The 22,482-nt window shown below is 39.9% G+C and overlaps 1 protein-coding gene across 8 annotated transcripts in view; it reads right to left on the reverse strand.

Moving 5' to 3' along the window:
- Positions 1 to 16,154: 16,154 nt before the first annotated feature.
- Positions 16,155 to 22,482, reverse strand: part of nrxn2b (neurexin 2b) — a 759,383-nt gene continuing 753,055 nt past the window's right edge. For 4 of the 8 annotated variants that reach the window (XM_030161796.1, XM_030161794.1, XM_030161791.1 and 1 more), the window contains one exon: positions 18,327 to 19,225. In XM_030161796.1, the coding sequence (XP_030017656.1) occupies positions 18,327 to 19,225 (899 nt within the window). Of the gene's footprint in view, positions 19,226 to 22,482 lie in introns of all 8 variants that reach the window. The other 4 variants (XM_030161797.1, XM_030161795.1, XM_030161793.1 and 1 more) reach the window with 2 other exon arrangements.

Below are 22,482 nucleotides of genomic sequence, written 5' to 3' on the forward strand. Positions count from 1 at the left end.
CCACTTGAGATTGAATTGGTCTGAATGTGGAACCTGAACTAAAAGGATTGTTTTTATCTTAGTGTAATTTTTGCATTTCACAACTTCATCCCAAGGGCTGGACTGGACCCTTTGGCGGGCTGGATTTGGCCCCTGGGCCACATGTTTGACACCTGTGCCATAGACGCTTCATTGGTTGAGATCCAGTTGTTGTTCTTTAGATACTATTGGTAGGCATTAACCACTTTACATTGGGAATGAACAAGATGCAGAGATGATTTGACCATCACGGTTTCTCGCTTGTCAGAGTTGCTCAGATCCACTTACTTATTTTGCTGTTCAACTTTGAGGACTAAATGTTCCCACAGACAGGTCCCATTGGAATGACATAATAAAATGAATACCACTTAGCCTGTCGGTGATCTAGAAATTAAGGGCTTATCTAATGCAATTCTCTAAACCAATATTTTTTGTTGCATGTTTACACTGTTACAGATGGAGCTGCACAACATGTCATTTGAGTATCGTCATCGCAATGTACGTGTGCGCAATAGTCACATTGCAGGTCCTGCAATGTAGGAGGCAAATGACCTCGACATGTTCTCATCTAAGTTCAACCCTGGATACCTGACACACACACTGCGCACAGCGATCCTCCAATCACAATTGTTCTTAATCAGTTTGCTGAACCAGACCACACCCTTGCACAAGGAGTCACTGGTAACAACATTGAAAAATGAGCAACAAACAAGAGAAAATCGACCCAAAATAAAGACTTGATGCCAAAAAGAAAGGCAACATCAGTTATCTGGAATTATTTCGGCTACAAGAAGGATGAAACTGAAAAACGTGTTCTGAGTCAATAGTGCCATGCACCTGTTGACACGAGAGGTAACAACAAATTTGTTTGACCATTTACGTCAGCACCACACAGCTATTATATCCTCCCGAGTATTTTTTCATATCGCAAAATATATTGCAGGGTAAAAAAAAGTCGCAATGTCAGTTTTTTCCAATATCAGTGCAGCCCTACTTACAGATCACTTTGACCACCTTGCCCAAAATATAATAGATATTTTGCCAAACATATTCAAATGAAATCTGAAGTCATTCACTCTGAGATTTTTTTCTACAACCTTCTGAAATTCAGTTAATATGTAGCCATGAGAACATGTCAAATGGAGAGTTTGGGAAGCAAAGCGGTCATCTGTCACGTAGACAGCTAAAATGGACATGTGCTATATTTTCATGGGCTTTTATCAGCTTTTATTGGACCATGATGCTGGACAGCAACTCCACCTAGTTGTCAGTCCACACATATGAATCATATTTTGATTCCTGGTTTGCTGTGGCACCTTGGGTCTCACGCCAGAAATAAAAGTAAAGAACTAGATGACAGATGGCTTTGATATCAGGCCTCTAACACCTTGAAAAATAAAAAATTCTATATTGATTCTGCATTTCAGATTGGACTCACATTACATTTAAAATCAATTTTCTCAGCTATTTCACAATAGATTGACCTGAAACTTTGTTGGTCAGTTGTTAGTGAGATGCAGTTGGTGCAAGGGTAGTTTTCTCTTTTCTTTTCTTTTTTTTTTTTTTAATATAATATTAATATTGTTTGAATCAGATTTTGGCTGCTCTACAGTAATATTATTATCATTGGCTATATGCCAAGAAAAAGAGAACAGTTTTTCCTCAACTAAGAGTAGTAGTAGTGGCCATTTTGTGTTATTTTGTAGAGCAAGCATCAGACTTTTTGTTTTCAATAGAGGGAGGAAATACATTTTGGACAGACAGCTGTATTAGTGTGGCTAATACTCTAATTTTCTGCAAATCCACTGTTGAATGTGTAACTATCTTTGCCTGATGACGAGCCACTGTAGGTCTTCTGCTGAGCTGTAAAACTGCAATAATCTGCTGTTTAATTGATTTTTCATCGAATCAGGTGCTGTTTGGACATCCATTTATTGAACTGTATTGCCTCATTAGTCCATGGGTGTAGGCCTGTTTAAACAACTTTGGTTCTGTGCCGTGTGCTGACTGCAAACGATTTTGAGTGAGTACTTGTGATGCTATGCTTCGACTTTACTGATGAATAGATTAGGCAGATAGAGAGCATATTTCTTATGTAATCAGTCACACTGCTCCTCTCCATGTTGAGTGGCCAGCTCAGAGAAAAAAACAGAGGTATGGAGGTTTTTCCTGGTGTAAAATGAGGCATCCTTCATCATGGTTTCAAGCTTTTTGATATCACCATATTTTATTTATATGATGTAATTGTGTTGTGTTGTACTTTACCAAGCATTTTTCAGGTTTGCAAAAATGAAGGAAAATGTAACCAAGTTGCTGTGACTGGAGATTAATTTATTTATGCAGGTCTTGAATAAACAAGAGATGAGTTTAGTAACCCACTTGGCATTCTAATGCCGTGTTTCCACTATGTGGAACCGGCTCGATTCAACTTGACCAGGTACTATTCCTGGAAACCGTTTCCATTACAAGATGGCTGGCTTTAGATTACCTGGACGTCATAGCGACACTGCGCATAACTTCCGAGACGTCTGCTCAGAGAGTTGCTGATAAAGTCGCTTATTGTGTGTTACCCTGTCAAGCTCATGCTGAATCTTTGTGTGTCGTGCATTGATGATGCAATGACAGAGACACAAGTCTCTGACCAATCAGTGGTTTTGGAACCTCGGCCGAGCAAGTACTAGAAAAGTAGTACCAGGTACCACATTCCAGGTTCTGTTATGTAATGGAAATGCAAAAAGGCAGAGCTGAGTTGAGTTGGTACCAAGTAGTGGAAACACGGAATAAGAGTTTTTAACCTAATGCAGCAACTGATGTTACAAATTACTGAAATTCACTGAAGCCATAAAGACACCCATCAAAGTTTTGTCAAAAGTTGGACATAGTGCAAAATTTGACAGAGGTAGCCAACTCAAAATCCTCTATGCAAGAACAACTTTTATTATTATTATTATTATTATTATTATTATTATTATTTTCATAATCATCATTATTATTAATATTATTAATATTATTACCTCCACCAAGGAGGTTATGTTTTCATCTGGATTTGTTTGTCTGTCTGTCTGTCTGTCTGTCTGTTAGCAAGATAACTCAAAAAGTTATGGACAAATTTTGCTGAAATTTTTAGCACATGTTTGGGGGGGGGCTTGATCTGCCTTGGTGGAGGTCTGTGCTCTCAGAGTTTTTTTCTAGTTATTATTATTGAACAACAACAATAAGTTTGTTATTATTACTATTGGTAACCTTTGTGTATAGTGTGCAGGGCAGTGCACATGTTAACCAGGCTGTTATTGGGCTGTAAACTTACACCTACCTGGATGACTGTCCTAATGTCTCGACGTAGTATACAGAGTGTCATGGAGTTAGTGTGGGTGTAATTCCTTATTTTGTTCAACAAGGATCACAGATGTAAGACTGTGTGTTATATGCAATACAGAGCACACTCAGGCTGCATAATGGTGCTGGTGTTGTTGTATATTGGGTGTGTAAAGCTCCTGTGTATCTGTAAATAATTTAACAGAAATGGAGGTGAAGATGAACTGGCTCTGTGTCAGCTTACATGACCAGCCTACATTCTTATTAGTGCTATCTGATATAGTATTTTTGTTCAATATAGGCTTGTATGATAAACACATTAATGATGTAACTGTATAATTAAACTACTGGTTGGCTTATACCAAGCTGGTGACATGCTGACCTGAAAAAGACAGATTATAAATCAGATAATTTCATGGAAATGGTTTAACTGAATTTTCGTGATTGTGGCAGCACTAGTTATTGCACATCAAATTGTCATAACATCATGCAGGTTTCATGTCATCACTCGGTGGTCAAATTTATCGATAGAGTGTTTTGTTCACTCCAAACACACTGGCTGACCAGCAGTGTTCATCTGTCTTCCAGGTCCAAGAGGAACAAGGCCACTTCAATGAATTGTTCATCAGGTCTACAAGTCAGTTTTCCACTGGTCGGTAAGTCAGTTCCCATTATATCTAGAACGTCATATCTGAGATGGTTTGATCATATGTTGGCACAAACCTTTGACTAGATCCAAAGATGAACTGACCAAAAGTCAAAGGTCACTCTGATGTTGTGCTTGTCCACTCAATCAGATGTCCCAGGAATACTTTAAGGGACTGTTTTATAATGTGACACAAATGTTCACATGAGGGATGTCATGGTCATATTTTTGCGGCTGAAACTCAAGGTCAACATATTTCTGGCCATAAATTCAAGTAATTGAACAAACTGCATGATTATACTGCATGAATAATGGATACATTTGATTGCACATAAAGTTTTCTTTTTAATACACTTTTGTCTAAGAGTAAAAACAGTTTTAAAATTGCAGCTACTGTTTGCTTAACGGTAAATTGCAAATCATCAGTACAACAGCTCCAACTCCAGAGCTCTTACCTTTGACTCAGTCTTTAAAAACAGAAGTAAAACTGTGGCTACATGTTGGTCCTGATTGGAGAGGCTATGAGGGCTGCACTCCAGTTGTATGATGTATGATGACACTTTAGAGCCGGGAACATTAGCATGCTTTAGCCAATCAGCTTTGTGAAGATGTTGTGAGATCGTGGTGATGTGTCAGGGTTTCTCCTTTATGGTGGGAAATGCATGTGTCTTTAGAGATGTGAAGAAGACTCGAAATGACGTCTCAAAACCCACTAGGGATAGTTTTGCATATAATTTTTCATAACTGTGGCCATGTGAAAACCTACACTTCATGAATAGCAAAATATAGTATGGTTGTTTCCTTGTAGTTAGTTGAATATGGTTTAGCTTGGGTTAAAGGAGCCGTACATAGGTTTGTGGCCAAAACTGGTACTGCAATCACATTCAAAATACTGTAGCGTGTGGTATCCCTGCCCCCTCCCCCTAGACTAGAGGTTGCCAGATCCAGCGTAAGCATCTACTACAAGGAGCTACCATGGCAAATGATGAGTCCTACACTGTAAGTTTATCTTCTGTTAATTATGTTCATGCTTCAACTTAATGTATTCAGTAACTTATTACGTATACAGGGTGGTGGGGAAGCAAAATTTACAATGAACATTTAGTTGTTTTTTCTCAGCAGGCACTACGTCAATTGTTTTGAAACCAAACATATTGATGTCATAATCATACCTAACACTATTATCCATACCTTTTCAGAAACTTTTGCCCATATGAGTAATCAGGAAAGCAAACATCAAAGAGTGTGTGATTTGCTGAATGCACTCGTCACACCAAAGGAGATTTCAAAAATAGTTGGAGTGTCCATAAAGACTGTTTATAATGTAAAAGAGAGAATGACTATGAGCAAAACTATTACGAGAAAGTCTGGAAGATACCATTAAAGAAGAATGGGAGAAGTTGTCACCCGAATATTTGAGGAACACTTGCGCAAGTTTCAGGAAGCGTGTGAAGGCAGTTATTGAGAAAGAAGGAGGACACATAGAATAAAAACATTTTCTATTATGTCAATTTTCTTGTGGCAAAAAAATTCTTGACTCAATAAACTAATTGGTCATACACTGTCTTTCAATCCCTGCCTCAAAATATTGTAAATTTTGCTTCCCCACCCTGTATATACAGGGTGTCCCAAAAATGTATATACACTTTAAATAATTGTAAATTAGGTGTTTATTAAAATTCATTTAATTTTCAAAATGTAATAGAATTTACAAACATCATTTTATTGTTTTGTCACTGCCTGTTCTCAAACTGACATCCGTTCTGGTCCAGACACTGCTAACAACGCCAAGCTATGGAATCACACACATCGCCAAACAATTCCCTTGGTATTTGCGTGCGTTCACATTCAATGGCTGCTCTCAATTCAGCGACTGTTGCAGGTCTCATAGCGTAGACTTTGTCTTTTAGGTACCCCCCCCCCCCAAAAAAAAAAAAAAAGTCTAGTGGTGTGAGGTCTGGTGAACTTGCCAAACAGGTGGATTGAACGGAGGGGTTTTATTGAATACCCTCCGCGTTCACCAGACCTCAGACCACTAGACTTTTTTAAAAATGAAAATTAAAAATTAAATGAATTTTAATGAACACCTACTTTACAATTATTTAACGTGTGTATACATTTTTTGGGACACCCTGTATAGTAACTTATTTAGTTCTATCAGCAAAGATGGAGACTACTGACAAATAACTAACATTAGCAATGGTCATATTGGTCAACTTGCTCTTCACATTTCCGTGTGAATAGTCCACCAAATTCTACAGGTGATACTATGTGTACAGACTGAAAGAGGACTCATTTGACCAATGTAATGTCTCAGTTAGGTTTCATATTGCCATGCTGTGCTAACGGTGTCTCAGCATAATGCATTCCTGATGTTAGCAATAACGAGTCACTGTTTTTGTTTCTCTAATAATGTATTACCAGGTCAGTTTGATGACCCACCAGCATATGGGCTAACGTATAATGAACCAACATGCATAATGTTATTTGACTGTAAAGAATATTTGAAATGTCCGTGCTTATAATAAGTACAATTAAGTTAGTCAAACTTAGCTGAATCTTACCTGTCCAGGAGAAAATTAGCTACTTCGGCGTCAGTCAAATTTTTCTTCGCTCTTAGCTGTCTCCATCTTTCAAAAGCATCTCCTATACAAATCTTTGTTTTGTTTCTCAGTTTGTCATGATGTATTTGGGAATCATCTCGAGGCCTTTTAGGTTTAGTAACGTCAGACATTTGTGATCAGAAATGTTCCAGCTGCAGCTCAGTGGGAACTGGCAACCCGGATGCCCAAACACTACTGACTTGGTGATTGGGAGGTAGGTGATGGGTGGAACATCACACCAAAACACAAAATGACCACATAAACATTACTCATGGGCCGCCACTTAGCTTTTCAAATGCAAATATTCTGGCTGGACAAGTACTGTCAATGATATCAGTATTTGAAATGAACATGATTCCTTATTGTCTGGTGACATACGTATCAGGGTCATTTTATGATTACGTACTTGGAATACATTCTAACATAGCTCCTTTAAGTTTTCAATTTACCAACATACGACAAGAACAAAAATGTGCTTTGTAGTTTTACATTAATTCAGCTTTAAAATATGTGGTTTGCATCACAGTTAAATAATACTAATAGTTTAAGACTCCTCACTTTTTTTTTCTTTAAAGACGAACACAATTGTAGGTCACAACAGTAATGCGTGCACACAACAGCAGCACTGACACTGCGGCAGTGATCAAAGTAAACTGAACAAACAAAAAACTCTGAGCTGCAGGACTTGGTTTTCTTGGTAGTTTTCCTTTGTTTGGAACCGCAATGAAAGAAGCCTCTTTATGCAGATGTGATTTTAAGCAATCCATATCCACTCTAGAAGCTCATTATTTTCTTTTGGAGCAAGTAATGCTGAATATCCTCTTGTTTAAAACCCAAGTTGGTTGAAGTAATGTAGAGGAAAATTTGTTTCCCAATTTCACGTAATGTTAGATTTGGGGCCTCGTGCCGGAACTGATTTCTCATCTTTTTAATTGTATCAATGATGTGCTTGTATTTTGGTCATATTCACTGATTTCTGATTTCTTCAGGGACATAAAATATGCATGAACACATGTACAGGGCTAATGAAATTTAGATGACTATTCTTTAAAGTAACTCCAGTGGGGAAATACATGATCAACACATCAAGTTTGTTTTTTAATTAAACACTGTTCCATTGCAGCAATTCATGTTTTGACCAGAATTTGGTATTAACTGTGGAAATGTACATGGACAAACACATGTTTCGTAAAGGTGAATGACATAGGAATAAAGTAAAACTCACCAGAAACATATTTAATATTTGGTTGAGAAACCTTGGTTAGTAGAGACAGCTTTAAGATGCTCATAGTGCCCAGGTGGATCTAAGTCCATTCTTCTAAACACACTGTCCTTATCTAGAAGTTTTCAGAGTGCCCTGCTGCAAATCTTCATTTTCTCTTTTTAAGATTAAACCAGAAACATTAGAAAAAAAAAACACATTGTGAAATCCAGGGTTGTCAGTAAATGTGAACCAAATTTACTGCAATTGATATTATCTATTCTCCTAACTTTATGTCACCGCTATAGGTCTAATAATAACAACATTCATTAAACCAGTGTTTCCCAACCGGTGTGCCATGAGAAATCATCAGGCGTTCCATGGAAAATTATCCAGTTTCACCTGATTGGTACTGGAAGTGAGCAGCGTGATATACAGTACAGGCCAAAAGTTTGGACACACCTTCTCATTCTTTGCATTTTCTTTATTTTCATGACTATTTACATTGTAGATTCTCACTGAAGGCATCAAAACTATGAATGAACACATGTGGAATTATGTACTTAACAAAAAAGTGTGAAATAACTGAAAACATATCTTATATTCTAGTTTCTTCAAAGTAGCCACCCTTAGCTCTGATGACTGCTTTGCACACTCTTGCCATTCTCTTGATGAGCATCAAGAGGTAGTCACCTGAAATGGTTTCCTAACAGTCTTGAAGAAGTTCCCAGAGATGCTTAGCACTTGTTGGCCCTTTTGCCTTCACTCTGCGGTCCAGCTCACCCCAAACCATCTCGATTGGGTTCAGGTCCGGTGACTGTGGAGGCCAGGTCATCTGGCGCAGCACTCCATCACTCTCCTTCTTGGTCAAATATCCCTCACACAGCCTGGAGGTGTGTTTGGGGTCATTGTCCTGTTGAAACATAAATGATGGTCCAACTAAACGCAAACCGGATGGAATGGCATGTCACTTCAGGATGCTGTGGTAGCCATGCTGATTCAGGTTGCCTTCAATCTTGAATAAATCCCCAACAGCGTCACCAGCAGAGCACCCCCACACCATCACACCTCCCCCTCCATGCTTCACGGTGGGAACCAGGCATGTAGCATCCATCCGTTCACCTTTTCTGCGTCGCACAAAGACACAGCGGTTGGATCCAAAGATCTCAAATTTGGACTCATCAGACCAAAGCACAGATTTCCACTGGTCTAATGTCCATTCCTTGGGTTTCTTGGCCCAAATAAATCTCTTCTGTTTGTTGTCTCTCCTGAGCAGTGGTTTCCTAGCAGCTATTTGACCATGAAGGCCTGATTCACGCAGTCTCCTCTTAACAGTTGTTGTAGAGATGTGTCTGCTGCTAGAGCTCTGTGTGGTATTCATCTGGTCTCTAATCTGAGCTACTGTTAATTTGCGATTTCTGAGGCTGGTGACTCAGATGAATTTATCTTCAGCATCAGAGGTGACTCTTGGTCTTCCTTTCCTGGGGCGGTCCTCATGTGAGCCAGTTTCGTTGTAGCGCTTGATGGTTTTTGCGACTGCACTTAGGGACACATTCAAAGTTTTTGAAATTTTCTAGACTGACTGACCTTCATTTCTTAAAGTAATGATGGCCACTCGTTTGTCTTTACTTAGCTGATTGGTTCTCACCATAATATGTATTCTAACAGTTGTCCAATAGGGCTGTCAGCTGTGCATCAACCTGACTTCTGCACAACACAACTGATGGTCCCAACCCCATCAATAAGGCAAGAAATGCCACTAAGTAACCCTGACAAGGCACAGCTATGAAGTGAAAACCATTTCAGGTGACTACCTCTTGATGCTCATCAAGAGAATGCCAAGGGTGTGCAAGGCAGTCATCAGAGCTAAGGGTGGCTACTTTGAAAAAACTAGAATATAAGACATGTTTTCAGTTATTTCACACTTTTTTGTTAAGTACATAATTCCACATGTGTTCATTCATAGTTTTGATGCCTTCAGTGAGAATCTACAATGTAAATAGTCATGAAAATAAAGAAAATGCGAAGAATGAGAAGGTGTGTCCAAACTTTTGGGCTGTACTGTAGATACATACGACTGTACGCATCAATGATCCACTCCACTACAACAGTCTCCTGTTTCCCTTTGCAAAGTAAAAGTGAAAGTGAACCAGCCCCGATGTACTGTGTTCTGTTGATAAAGCTTTCTTGTGCCAAATGCCCAGTGACAATGTTGCCTGTGCACCCCTGATGTGCTCAACCCCCAAAAAGAGAGACTCAGAGCTGTTAAAGAAGATTCATGTGTGTCTTTCTTCAATTCCTGCAAGAATATCAGCTTTGTGTTCAACTAAACAGGCCCAGGTTTCACACTGAGTAAGTAAATTCAGACTAGATTTGCATTATATTTCAATAAGCATAGTTTTTGTGACATTTTTGTTTGATGGTGTGCTTTGTGATTTTTCTGATATAAAATATGTGCCGTGGCTCAAAAAGGTTGGGAAACTCTTCATTAAATAACATAGAATTTTGAAACATAGAGAATAAGTTACATTTCTGCCCACATTTTGTGAATACACATTTTATACTACACGTATGTCTAAATATACAAACCCCATTACTGAAATATTCAACCCAGGTACAAAACCAAAATAAAGCATGGACTAACATATTTACAAAAAAAAAACGCTCATCATTGAAATGTTGGAATAACAAATTTCTCCATTGGACTCAGCAGAAAAATGAGATGCAACAAGATGCTGATCCAAAGAGCTTTAGTCGAACAATATAAACAATGTGGAAATTCGCAGACATTTTGCACCTCGGCTCCAGTGAATTTAATTATCTTAAAGTTGTACTACCACTGGTGGCCACTGGGGTGAGTCAGCATGGTAGTGTTTAGCATTAGCTCACCATTGACCCCTTGCAGATGCTGTTGACCTGTCACACCCCAACAGGTCCACCCATTTTTTTTAAATCAAAATATGATCTCTTCTGACTCCAAAAAAGCAATGGTGATGGTCAAGGCACAAGCTATTGACCCAAAGTGTTAGTTTGAAAACCAATAATTGGCATCATGGTTCCTCTGTGTGTAATTCAATGACAGTCTATGATTACACCAGTTCTTCTAATACAGGTGAATGGCAGTTATTACTATTTTATAAAGTAATCCTGATTATTTCTGATAAGTGTAGTATGATGACTTTGCCAGTGCTACTTCTCCTTCTAACATGGCGTATATTATTATTTCCAGACTTAGACTTTTGTCTCGTCTAACCAGTTTACATTTTCCCAGTAATTTGCCAGTGATTCTATGTGTTGTGTAGCAAACTTCAAATGAGCTTCAACATACTTTTTCTTCAATAATGGAGTCTTCTGGGGCGGCTCTGCCCTAAAAATACCAACAGTAAAGTTTGGAGGTGGAAGCATCACGGTATGGGGCTGTTTCTCTTCTCATGGAACTGACACAATCCATATTATTGAAGGGAAGATGAAAGGAAGGAGCCATGTACCAGGACATTTTTGAGATGAATCTTCAATCCACCAGGATGATGGGGGGGAGAATTCGGTCAGCCTTCAGGCAGGTTACTGCAAAGGATGCCCTCGATTGGTTCCAGAGGAAGAAAATAAAGTTGATGGAATGGCTCAGTGGGAATGGAAAGAGACCATCCAGATCCACTGAGAAACCCCCAAGAACCTTCAAGATTTGAAGCATGGCAGCATCATATATGTAGTTTCAGCATCATCATTGCAATATGTGTAGTCACATACAGGACATGAGACAACATACGTACGTCTAATGCAGGAGTTTAAAAAAAGAATCTTTGCAGGGTCTTCTCCATTACTAATCTTCTAAACAAGTCTGTCTGATGGATCATAATTTGCTCCAGTTTTAAGGTTGTTGATGAAGGGCTGGGTGATTAAAATCATGATAATTATCACAAAATAGTTTTACATTTCCCTCATAGTTTATTTTATTTACACTGTCAGCCAAAAACACTTGAAACAGTGTTGGTTTATGTTATTTTCTAATGGTACCGTTTGCTTATACAGGGTGGGGAAGCAAAATTTACAATATTTTGAGGCAGGGATTGAAAGACAGTGTATGACCAATTAGTTTATTGAAAGTCATGAGAATTTATTTGCCACAAGAAAATTGACATAATTGAAAATGTTTTTATTCTATGTGTCCTCCTTCTTTCTCAATAACTGCCTTCACACGCTTCCTGAAACTTGCACAAGTGTTCCTCAAATATTCGGGTGACAACTTCTCCCATTCTTCTTTAATAGTATCTTCCAGACTTTCTCGTAATAGTTTTGCTCATAGTCATTCTCTTCTTTCCATTATAAACAGTCTTTATGGACACTCCAACTATTTTTGAAATCTCCTTTGGTGTGACGAGTGCATTCAGCAAATCACACACTCTTTGACGTTTGCTTTCCTGATTACTCATATGGGCAAAAGTTTCTGAAAAGGTATGGATAATAGTGTTAGGTATGATTATGACATCAATATATGTTTGGTTTCAAAACAATTGATGTAGTGCCTGCTGAGAAAAAACAACTAAATGTTCATTATAAATTTTGCTTCCCCACCCTGTATCACCCAGCCCTTGTTGGATACGCTTTTTTTTGCTGGTGACATCCGTGTTTCCCATTATTGTAACTGACTTACATAATGACTTATGTGTCCCCCCATAGTTTTATAACAATCCAAAAACATTTTAATGGCACTCATGATGTCATGAAAGTTCTCTAATGTTGTGTTATGCACTGTTGCGTCTGTGTGAAACCAGATTTGCCACCAGATGTATTGAACGACTTGGAGTCATCGACCAGCGTCTCTACGAGTCACAGTAGAGAAAAATCTGAAAGCATCTGACTCATCGAGGCTTCATCAACATTGACAAAACACATTGAAACGAACTGAACACTTTTCTAACAGAACAAACACATTCAGACTCAAATGCACTTGTTGGCCTGGCATCATTAATTCTAGAAAAAACCCATGATGCAACACACTCTCTGTAAAAATACCATATTATACCAGTATGTGGTGCATTACATTTGGCCTTAAAAATCACATCACCCACATTTATTTTTTTCTGCGCTACAGTAGCAACTCCCTTTTCATCATTTATTTTTGTTTTTCAGAAGCACTCACCACAAAATCACCTTAATAACTCTAGGATTTATTCTTTCCACAGTTAAATCCTCTGGTGAAAATTCAAGTCTTTTTTAATATCACAGATATTGCAGTGTTCTAGTGTGCAGCCATAATTTAGAGACTGTTGTGACAAATGGACTTAAATCCCACCTGAGCTATGTAAGCCATTAGATTCTTCATACAGGTGCCTTGAAGGTGTCCTTGGAAAAAAAAAAAAAAGTCTTCACCAAGTATAAAATGCATTTTACATAGTATTCAATACAGTTTCCTTCCAGCTCATTAAACTGTGATGTTTATGGATTGCAAAGCTACAAATTCTAGATGTGTGTGAATTTGTGCAGTTAAGACCACTGCCTGATCAACATTTCATGTGAACTGCTGCACTGGAACTGTGGTGAACTAAAAAGTACTTCAAGTGTTGAATACTTACATCTCTCTCTGTATACTAGCTAGAAAATTCAATTTGCACATTAAAGAAATAGTGTTTGTCCACTGAGACTATTAAAAAGCCTCAGATGATACTGTGTGTGTTCAGCTTCTGAATGTCTTATGTACGGTCTGGGCTTCAAAGACTACAGCGTCTGACTGGACACCTGTCAGTAGCAGCTCTCTGAATATTATTTAGAATCTTACTACTAGTTCTTAGGTCCACCGCCTCCTTCTGTCCTCCTCCAGTTATTATGATGGAGTGCTTTGCTTGGGCAATTCATTTTATGCTTCCATTTTCTTGCCAAAGCCGCTTTCTTTGACTTTCTGTTACTGCGGGTCCCTCTGCTGACACAGCATTCACGGCATCACAGATGTTTTACCATTGTTGTTTTTTATTTTCACATTGTGGCAGTGCAACAACAGATTTGGATTGTTTAGAATGTTTGGTGCACTTGGAGTTGACTTTTCTTTTTTTCCCCCTCTGAACAGAAAATATGAAATATGAATGTTTCAGTATAAGGCCGAGTCTATTTGAGTCCCTTTGTAGACATATAGTACCAGTTAAAAGTTTGGACACACCTGGTTTTTCTTTATTTTCATGACTATTTACATTGTAGAGTCTCACTGAAGGCATCAGAACTATGAATGAACACATAGGGAATTATATATTTTAAAAAAGTGGCATAACTCAAAACATGTTTCACATTTTAGATTCTCCATAATAGCCACCCCTTTGCTTTTATTACAGCTGTGTACATTCTTGGCATTCTCTCGATGATCTTCATGTGGCAGCCACCTGAAATGTTTTCCAACAGTCTTGAAGGAGTTCCCAGTGATGCTGAGCACTTTTTGGCCATCTGAGGTCCATCTCATAACATTTAAATGAGAAGGTATGTCCAAACTTTTGACTCATAGTTAGGGTTGCATAATATTGGAAAAAAGTGACACTGCGATTTTTTTTTTTTTTAACCCTGCAATATATATTGCGATTTGAAAAACTACTCAGGGGGATATAATAGCTGTGTGGTGCCGACGTAAATGGTTAAACAAAGTAGTTGTGTTTCCTCTCGTTGTGTCAACAGGTGCAAGGCACTATCGACACAGACCATGTGTTTCAATATCATCCTTCTTGTAGCTGAAATAATTCCAGATAACTGATGTTGCTTTTCTTTTTGGCACCAAGTCTTCGTTTTTGATGAGTTTGTCTTGTTCGTTGCTCATTACCTCCGCCAAGTGTAACGGTGGAGGTTATGTTTTCATCGGGGTTTGTCTGTCTGTCTGTTAGCTAGATAACTCAAAAAGTTATGATTTTTGATGACATTTTCAGGAAATGTTGATACTGGCACAAGGAACAACTGATTAAGTTTTGGTGGTGATCGGGGGGGGTTTCAATGTTGTTACCAGCGACTCACTCCATGTGCAGGGGCGTGGTCTGCTTTGGCAAACTGATTAAGAACAATTGTGATTGGTGGATCGCTGAGCACTGTGTGTGTCAGGTACTCTTGAAATTAGATGAGAACACGTTGAGGTCATTTGCCTCCTACATAGCAGGACCTCCGATGTGACTATTGCGCACATGTACATTGCGATAACGAAACATTGTGCAGTTCTACTCGTAGTGTACCTAACTTCACCAGTTTTATCGTACTGTTGAACTTATAGCTTTAAGCAGTACAGACATGGAGGTCACTGCTTGTGTATCTGATGAAAAGGGAACTTGTTTTTTGGCTCAAGATTTAAATTATTGAAGATAATTTTATCTGAATTCCAGGAGCAGGACCACACCTCAAATACTCCCCTTCCTGTCATATCCTGATAAATGCCTACCTGCCCCGCTATCAAATAGTCGCCCACATTGCTGCCGTTGTCATCCTGACCATTGTCAAGAAACACCCATTTAGAACTTATGCACAAACAGTAATTCCATCCATCTGAGGTGGTGGTACTTGCTTGTGAAATGTGCTCTGTGATTGTGGTGAGAAATTAACTTCCCACAATGCATCCACCAATAGTTTTTTGTTGGTCCAAAACTTTTGTGTGTGCGCTTCCTATGACAAACAGTGCACAGGCTTTGTAAAAGATGACGTTAATGGGGGATTCGGTGGATTTCTATTTGCTGCCCTTCTGTTTATGAAGCATTTTATTAAAATATGCGGTTGTTGTGACTCAAGAAAGAAACCAGGTCAATTTTTGCTGTTGAGATTAGCAACACCACAAGGGAAACATATTTATTTTCAACTGTGCTGATAGAAGAATCTGTGTCACAGTTTTTGCTTATTTACTTTTTAAATGGCTTTTATGCGTAGTGTTTTTTGACTGAGGTAAAAAGTGGAACATAATGTATGTGTCTTCTTTCACTTTGAGTGTTGTACTGTTGCAGGTCCATTATTCACGCTGTGTAGGTCATACGTGAAATGTCACAAAGTTTGTCTGCAACTTTTACAGCAATCTGACAAGGATGTTAACTTGTTATTGATGAACAGAAAGGAGTGCATGTCTGAAAGGGACATTAGTGTTTGGTTTTGTTTTTTGCTGTGTTGCTAGTTTCAAGATTGGTACCACTGTCATCTATATTAGAACTATGAGACCAGAAACAGCGCACCTTGCTCTTTCTAGAGTTAAGACCTGCTTAGCAGCAGCTTTAATGCATACTCTTTGTGTTTACAGCATATTTTTAATGTTTGTGTTTTGTTTTCTACACATCAGATTTCATCCTGAAAATGAGCTATGGGTCCATATGTGAGATGCAGACAGACTGAAAGTAAAGGACGCAAGAAAGAGACCACGCTGCACAGAAGGTAAGAAGTATATAACCAAGTGTATTCCCTCTGTTAATGTACACATATTTAGAGTCATCTCACTGGAACACTTTACAATAACATTTAGAAAGAACAGGAAGATACTGGGAGGAGTATGCTTGAAATGGAGAAAGAGAAAAACCAGACAAAAGTGGCAGGAGTGAATGGATGGAGCCTGTCAAATGAAGTGGCAGCCATCTTGTCTCTAGCCATATAGACAAAAATAGATATAAAAGTAAACCAAAAAAAAAAAAAAAAAGATGGAGGATGGGTTGCGCCTGCTTTCTCCACAGGGTATGAGAACGTACAATCTGCCAGAACAAAGGAATGGGTGCAGGATAAAAAATAGATTGAGGTTGACAGATGGATGGAATTAAAGGAGAGTATCTTTGCTCCCCTGGAAAAAGAGAATGCATGGTTTCATGTTCAAAACCCAAATCACGTTTGTTCAATTACCAAAAGAAAATACATAAAAATTTCAGTTTCCCAGAATCAGTCATTTTTTCTCCAAACAGGAATGATAGTAGGGAAAACACATTTCTCTTAGTAATGGGATGAGAGTCAAATATTTAGACATTTCACAAACTTTTTTCAGGATTTTTCTTTTCTTTTCATGGTACAGTTTCCTTTTTTATTAGAGTTGAGAAAATTGGAATACTAGAGTTCTGTTGTACATCTTCCAGGGAACTGGCGTTCACCTTGTTTGTGTGCTCTTCCACAGTTTGCTTTGCCCATTGGCTGCCATCAGTCCATTCAGGCTAGAGAGGGGTGAAAGACACAGTCGCTTTTTCACCTGCAAGGTAGGCTCTCTCCTCAGTCGAACTCCAGCAAGACGAATTCAGAATTTCCCTAAAATGTCTCTCATTTCTCCAGAGAGAAAACTCAGATAAAAAAGAAAAGAGCAAACCAAAGAGACTGGGTCTTGCAGCGAGGCATTTCATCAGCCAAACTGTTTATGAGGGGGAGGGGTCTGGGGGAGTTTAGGCGGTTAAAGTGTTCTGACGTCAAAAATCCTAAAGTCCATCTTCGCTGCTCACTAATGTGTGAACGCTCTCTTTCCCACACGCTCACAATTTAGGTCCATAGGTTTCTGTAACGTCTATACATATATTTATAATTATATAGAACAGAGTTCATCTTGTTTGCTGGAGGTTTTTTCTGTTTTCCGGTGATTAGTAATTGTAAGGACGTGACACAGTTTCTCTGCTGGCCCACTAGGGGGCACCTCGGAGCCCCAGAAACACATGACACAGATCTGCTGGAACAAAGGACGACCAAGGGTTTTTGGCCTCAAAAAGTTTTTGGCGGCTAAACGTACAAGTTAGCATCCATAGATTGGAGCGGTGGTATCTCACATAGTTGCTACGTTTAAGGTTGTTATGATCATCAATCATCATATTTTTTGTTTTTTAAACTCCACAGAAAGAAAAACAGTTTCTCTTTTTCGTAAATGAATACTACATGCTTGAAACACGGCAGAGTTTACGTTGCATCGGCTGCTGAGCACCGTAGACAAGGAGAGAAACAGAGTGCACGAGCAAATGAGGAAGAGAGAGAGAGATCCAACGAGAGGTGAGAGATGCTGAACACTTACCGAGGTGGTTTTGACACAGTGTTTCTGTAAGATGGCAGTATATTGATTTTACACAGGGATGTCAAGTTGATAATTCAACCTTAGTTGGAAAATATGTTGATTCTGTCCAAAGTGAAGGCTTACACCATAAGCTCACCTCTGAATGTACAAACCTTGACACAAATACTGATGGTGGTGCTTTCTTACAGTACTCAAGTTATTAAATAACCTGTCATATGCTAACCCATAAATCACTGTTTTATCAGTGTGTGGTACACAGTTGTTGGCACAGTATGGGTTGAGATGTGAGGTGTACTAGCCTTTTCTGAAATCCACACAATGGTAGATGTTAATAAGAAATCTAATCAATCAAACAAAAGCTGAACGGTGTGGACTGGACTGTGATGGAACTTAGCGTTCATGTGCTTTTACCGCTCTAGTTGTACGGCCACCTGACAATACTGAATGAATGAATGACTGTGCGGATGTTAGCCATTTTGTGTATACTGCCTCTTCACCCTCTCTCTCTTTCTCTCTCTCGTCTCTTTCCTTCTCCAAGTGCGTCTGCTGTCTGTCTCTGTGTGTCCCGGCAGTGCTCCCTCAGACGTAGTACTCTTTGTCTTTGTTCTTCTTGTTCTTGGTGACCGTTTTGGCAGTGCTGGGCTGTTTCTCCTTCACCAGGGCTCCGTTGCTCTGTGTGGCTGAGTTGCTGATGTAGTTACGACTCTGGTCCACCTGGTAGGAGCCTTCATCTCGGTTGCGATATTTGTACATGGCATAGAGCAGGATGAGGATGCAGAGCGCGGCGGCTGCCACGATGCCCACTACCATCCCCGTAGTACTGCTGGACTGCTGCACCTCCACAGCTCCTGGGAGGCCCCTCTCAGGAGACGTGGGATCTGGAGTGGGAACATGGGGAAAATTTGGGGGGTACGTTATTCCCGGGACTCTGCGGTGGCCTGGGTCTGACGAGGGGTGGGCCGGCGGCAGCAGCACCTGATCTCGGGTGTTCATTTTGCCAGCGGGGATGTTGTTGCTGCTACTGCTGCTGCCGCCGCCGGCCGGCTTGATTCGCGGGTTGAGCTGGTCGGGGTTGGCCGTAGGGGTGGAGGAGAGAGGTGGGCGGTTGGAGTTGGGGAAGCGGGAGAAATGGCGGTCTCGAGGGTTCTGGACGCCACCCTCGACGGCCGGGGGAGGAGGAAGGACAGTCCTGTCGGTGACCAGGGGGGAGTTTCTGTTTTTGTAATAGTCCTCGTCATCCGACTCGGTCATCTCCCCCGAGCCGTATGCCGACACCTCGATGGGCTCCTCGCAGTCCTCCTGGTCCATGGGACAGGGGGGCCGGCCATTGGGCAAGGGGAGGGACTCTTTGGTGGTTTCGAGCAGGGTGAGGAAGGGGCGGTAGGTGGTGGGGGGCGGGGGGATTACTGGGTAGCGAGTGGCGATGGATGGGGGGTCTAGGGAGTCCACCGTTATTATGGGCAACACTAATTCACCTCCTAGGACAAGAAAGAGAGAACGGAGGAAAACAGTGTTAGAGCCCACCTGAGAGAGAGAGAGACCACCCACAAATCAACAAAAGAAAAACAGTTCAAATGAATACAGAAACACCAGTATTAGAACAGCACTAAAACTTAACATGAGGTTAGTTCTACAAGTTTAGTCTGTTCTATTTAAGAAGTTAATATGCTGACTAACGCTGTCTACCAACTAAACTAAAATACAAGATGTAAGAAAATATGCTATCCTGCACCTGGTTCTGACTGTTCTGACCTAACTCCCTAGACAACAAAGACCTACATGTTATTTCACTACTACAAGATAAAAGATTACAAATAACATTGAATTACACAACCTATCCTTCACTGCTAACTTTCTAGTCTGACCTAAACTTACTACTCTAACGTTCAGATGATTCTGCTGTGATTGGTTAAATAAGATAGCAAACCACGAGGTTCAGGTCACTTACATCAACAAATTGGCCGCATGATTTTTGCATGAAAAAAAAAATTACAAAAAGAAAGCTGTGTAAGATTGTTCTCGGATAGTGTTAAACAACTCCCACCCCTTCTGTACCGTACCTCCTCTCCTGTTTTGTTTCTTATTGGATGGAAATATTGTTGAGTTATTCTTTTTTTTTTTTTTACTTGTCATGAAAAATGGGCTGAATTCATTTCCCCCCCTTTAGGCATAGACGTTTCTATGGCTCATTTCTAATTAGCTTAATCTGTATGCAAACCCTTAGGAGAGGCTGCAAGAAACTGATGCCCCTAATTTCTAACCCAAACCGTCTGCACATTGTGAGAGTATTAAATACCACTGTTCCTTTTCTTACACAGGTCCCACATGCCCACTTCTCTGGCAAACACACTTAAATATGGGGCAGTGATGGTTTTCTTTAAGAGCCAATAGCAGTAAAGTATCAAATTCTTCTAAATGAGCCCGAATTCAGTCATACAGTCAGATTTTCACCCATTGTACAATGAACACCCATGTTAAATACAGATTGCTGGGTGTAGAATTCTTTCAGTCAGGAGGAATTTTCCATCAAAGCTCAGCGGGGGAAAGTGTTAAACAGAGTAGTACGTTAACAGAACATAGAATATCAGTAACTGTTCATACACTACATGTTAATTCAATTCTCTGTATGCTGTCAGGGTCACAGTCAAGGAAACAATTGAGAAACATGGCAGGGGGCATTAGATAAATGGCACATCTTAGGGGGGAAAAAAGGTAAAGGTAATAGCAAAACATGACCAAAGAAATGCCAACATCATCAGCATAAAATCATGACTCTGGCTCTTGGTTCATTTGGTGAGGTAAATCAGAGTGACTCAGTGGGACAGGAAGTGGATCAAACAGCTCAGGAATGATGGGGAAGTGTAAGGGGAAGTTTTAGGAGGGTAATAATTCCCAGTTTGGCTTTAGTCAGCTCAGTTTCACTCAAGTACCCCAGACCCTGAGCCCCCCCAAACCTTGTCAGTTGTACAACCATACATTTTCACTCAAAAATGGCAAAGGCTTTGTTACAGAGGTTGATGCAGCAGATTACAAAGCCACCAAACATTAGTATATAACAACACACTTCAGTCAAACAGGCCTTGAAATGAAGGAAAATGTGAGAGCTGTAAAGGAAAAAAATGTAGTAATTTTTCAAGCCTGTTTCTAACTTTTCATTTCAATAGCACTGCTGGAAAGGCTAGTTTCCATGGCAATGGCCAAGTTATTTTTCTCAATTATACTTTTCTCTGTGTTTGAGGACTGTGTTTCACCGTGGCAGATGAGAGGACAGCAGAGTGTCGTGGCACTTTTGAGGAACAAAGAACAACAACATACAGCAGGATTTTGGAAGTTTAGTACAATAAAAAAATATATATCTTAAGTTTCATGGAATGACTTCTCAAAGTCTTAGAAGGAAAAAATAACTATTTTCAAGACTTGAGAGGTAGTTGTTCTGGGAAACAGTATGTACATGCACAACTGAGGGTGACTATCTCATCTTCACCATCTGTCTGTGTGCTAGAGATGCTGCAAGTGCAATTTCAAGCTTGATACGTGCCTCTCAGAGTACAGCTCACCTATTACTGGTGGAGGAGTTACCTCCACTCACACTGTGCCCCACTTAGACTGCATGTGGCTGACTTTGCAACTAGACGGTCCTGTTCCAGTAAACACCCCTCTATTTTTGGAGAATCGGGAGCACTGCATATCCTGACTGTTTTCTGTCTAAAATTTGCTTTATATAAACCTACAGCGCAGCAGCGTTTCTGCTGGTAAGGTTTTGCTGTGGTGCACCACCACGGCAAAATCCTTGTTGCCACACTGTACATTTGATACAAAAAAATCATCACTGTCGCATTAGACTTCTATAGGCCTACTAGTTTCAATAAGAAGCTGCGTGCGCTCCATGCCACTACAATTTTTACCTGTTTTTTTTTACCCCCTGAGAATTATGCACATGCTCCAAACTGTCGGGCATGTGCAAATGCATTCTTTTTGGTATAAACATCTGGTAGAGATCTGAGAATGAAACCGGTCGTACCGAATTTACCCCGTTTATTTATCATTTACTCTAGTGAATTTCACTTTACTTGGATATTCAAAACTACAGTTAGTTGGGATAAAAATAATATGCACCAAATTTACCCACTTAGTGTGCATGTGCGAAAACACTGCAAGTACAAAAATAATACTGGGGGAAAAACCAGCCGACCCCCTAATGAAAGACACACTGCCACACCAAGACATCAATTCCACAGGAAACACTGAGTGCAGCCCGTAGAAGATTCTTTTTTGATATTCAGAACCAACAAAAATGACACTCAGAAACGTCCGAAAGTAGGTGATCATTTCAGCAAAGCACTCACACCACTCTGCTTTCCTCTTGTGTCTGAGACAGAGCTGAAGCCTGAGGGCAGCTTCAGTATGACCATCAGGCAGTGGCTGCTCCAAAGAAATGAATCACAGCCCTCATACACAGATTGAAGCACATCTCAGCGCTGTGGTTATCAAGTGAACCATCTTTTCATTTCCTGCTGTGTGACCTAAGCATGCCCCACTCACAGTCTAAACCAATCAGCAGCTTCAATTGGCTCACCCTTCCCTGTGACTGCACCCTCTTTTCACTGTATGCAGCACTGATTGTTCAGTTAACACCCAGACTCAGGTGGACGGATGGCCCAGAATACTGACACATCGACATTTTTCATATATATCTTGTGGCAGCAACCGTGGAGGAGATCATTATGTTTTTAGG

Source organism: Sphaeramia orbicularis, chromosome 18 (genome assembly GCF_902148855.1).
Source record: "Sphaeramia orbicularis chromosome 18, fSphaOr1.1, whole genome shotgun sequence".
NCBI classification, from domain to species: domain Eukaryota; kingdom Metazoa; phylum Chordata; class Actinopteri; order Kurtiformes; family Apogonidae; genus Sphaeramia; species Sphaeramia orbicularis.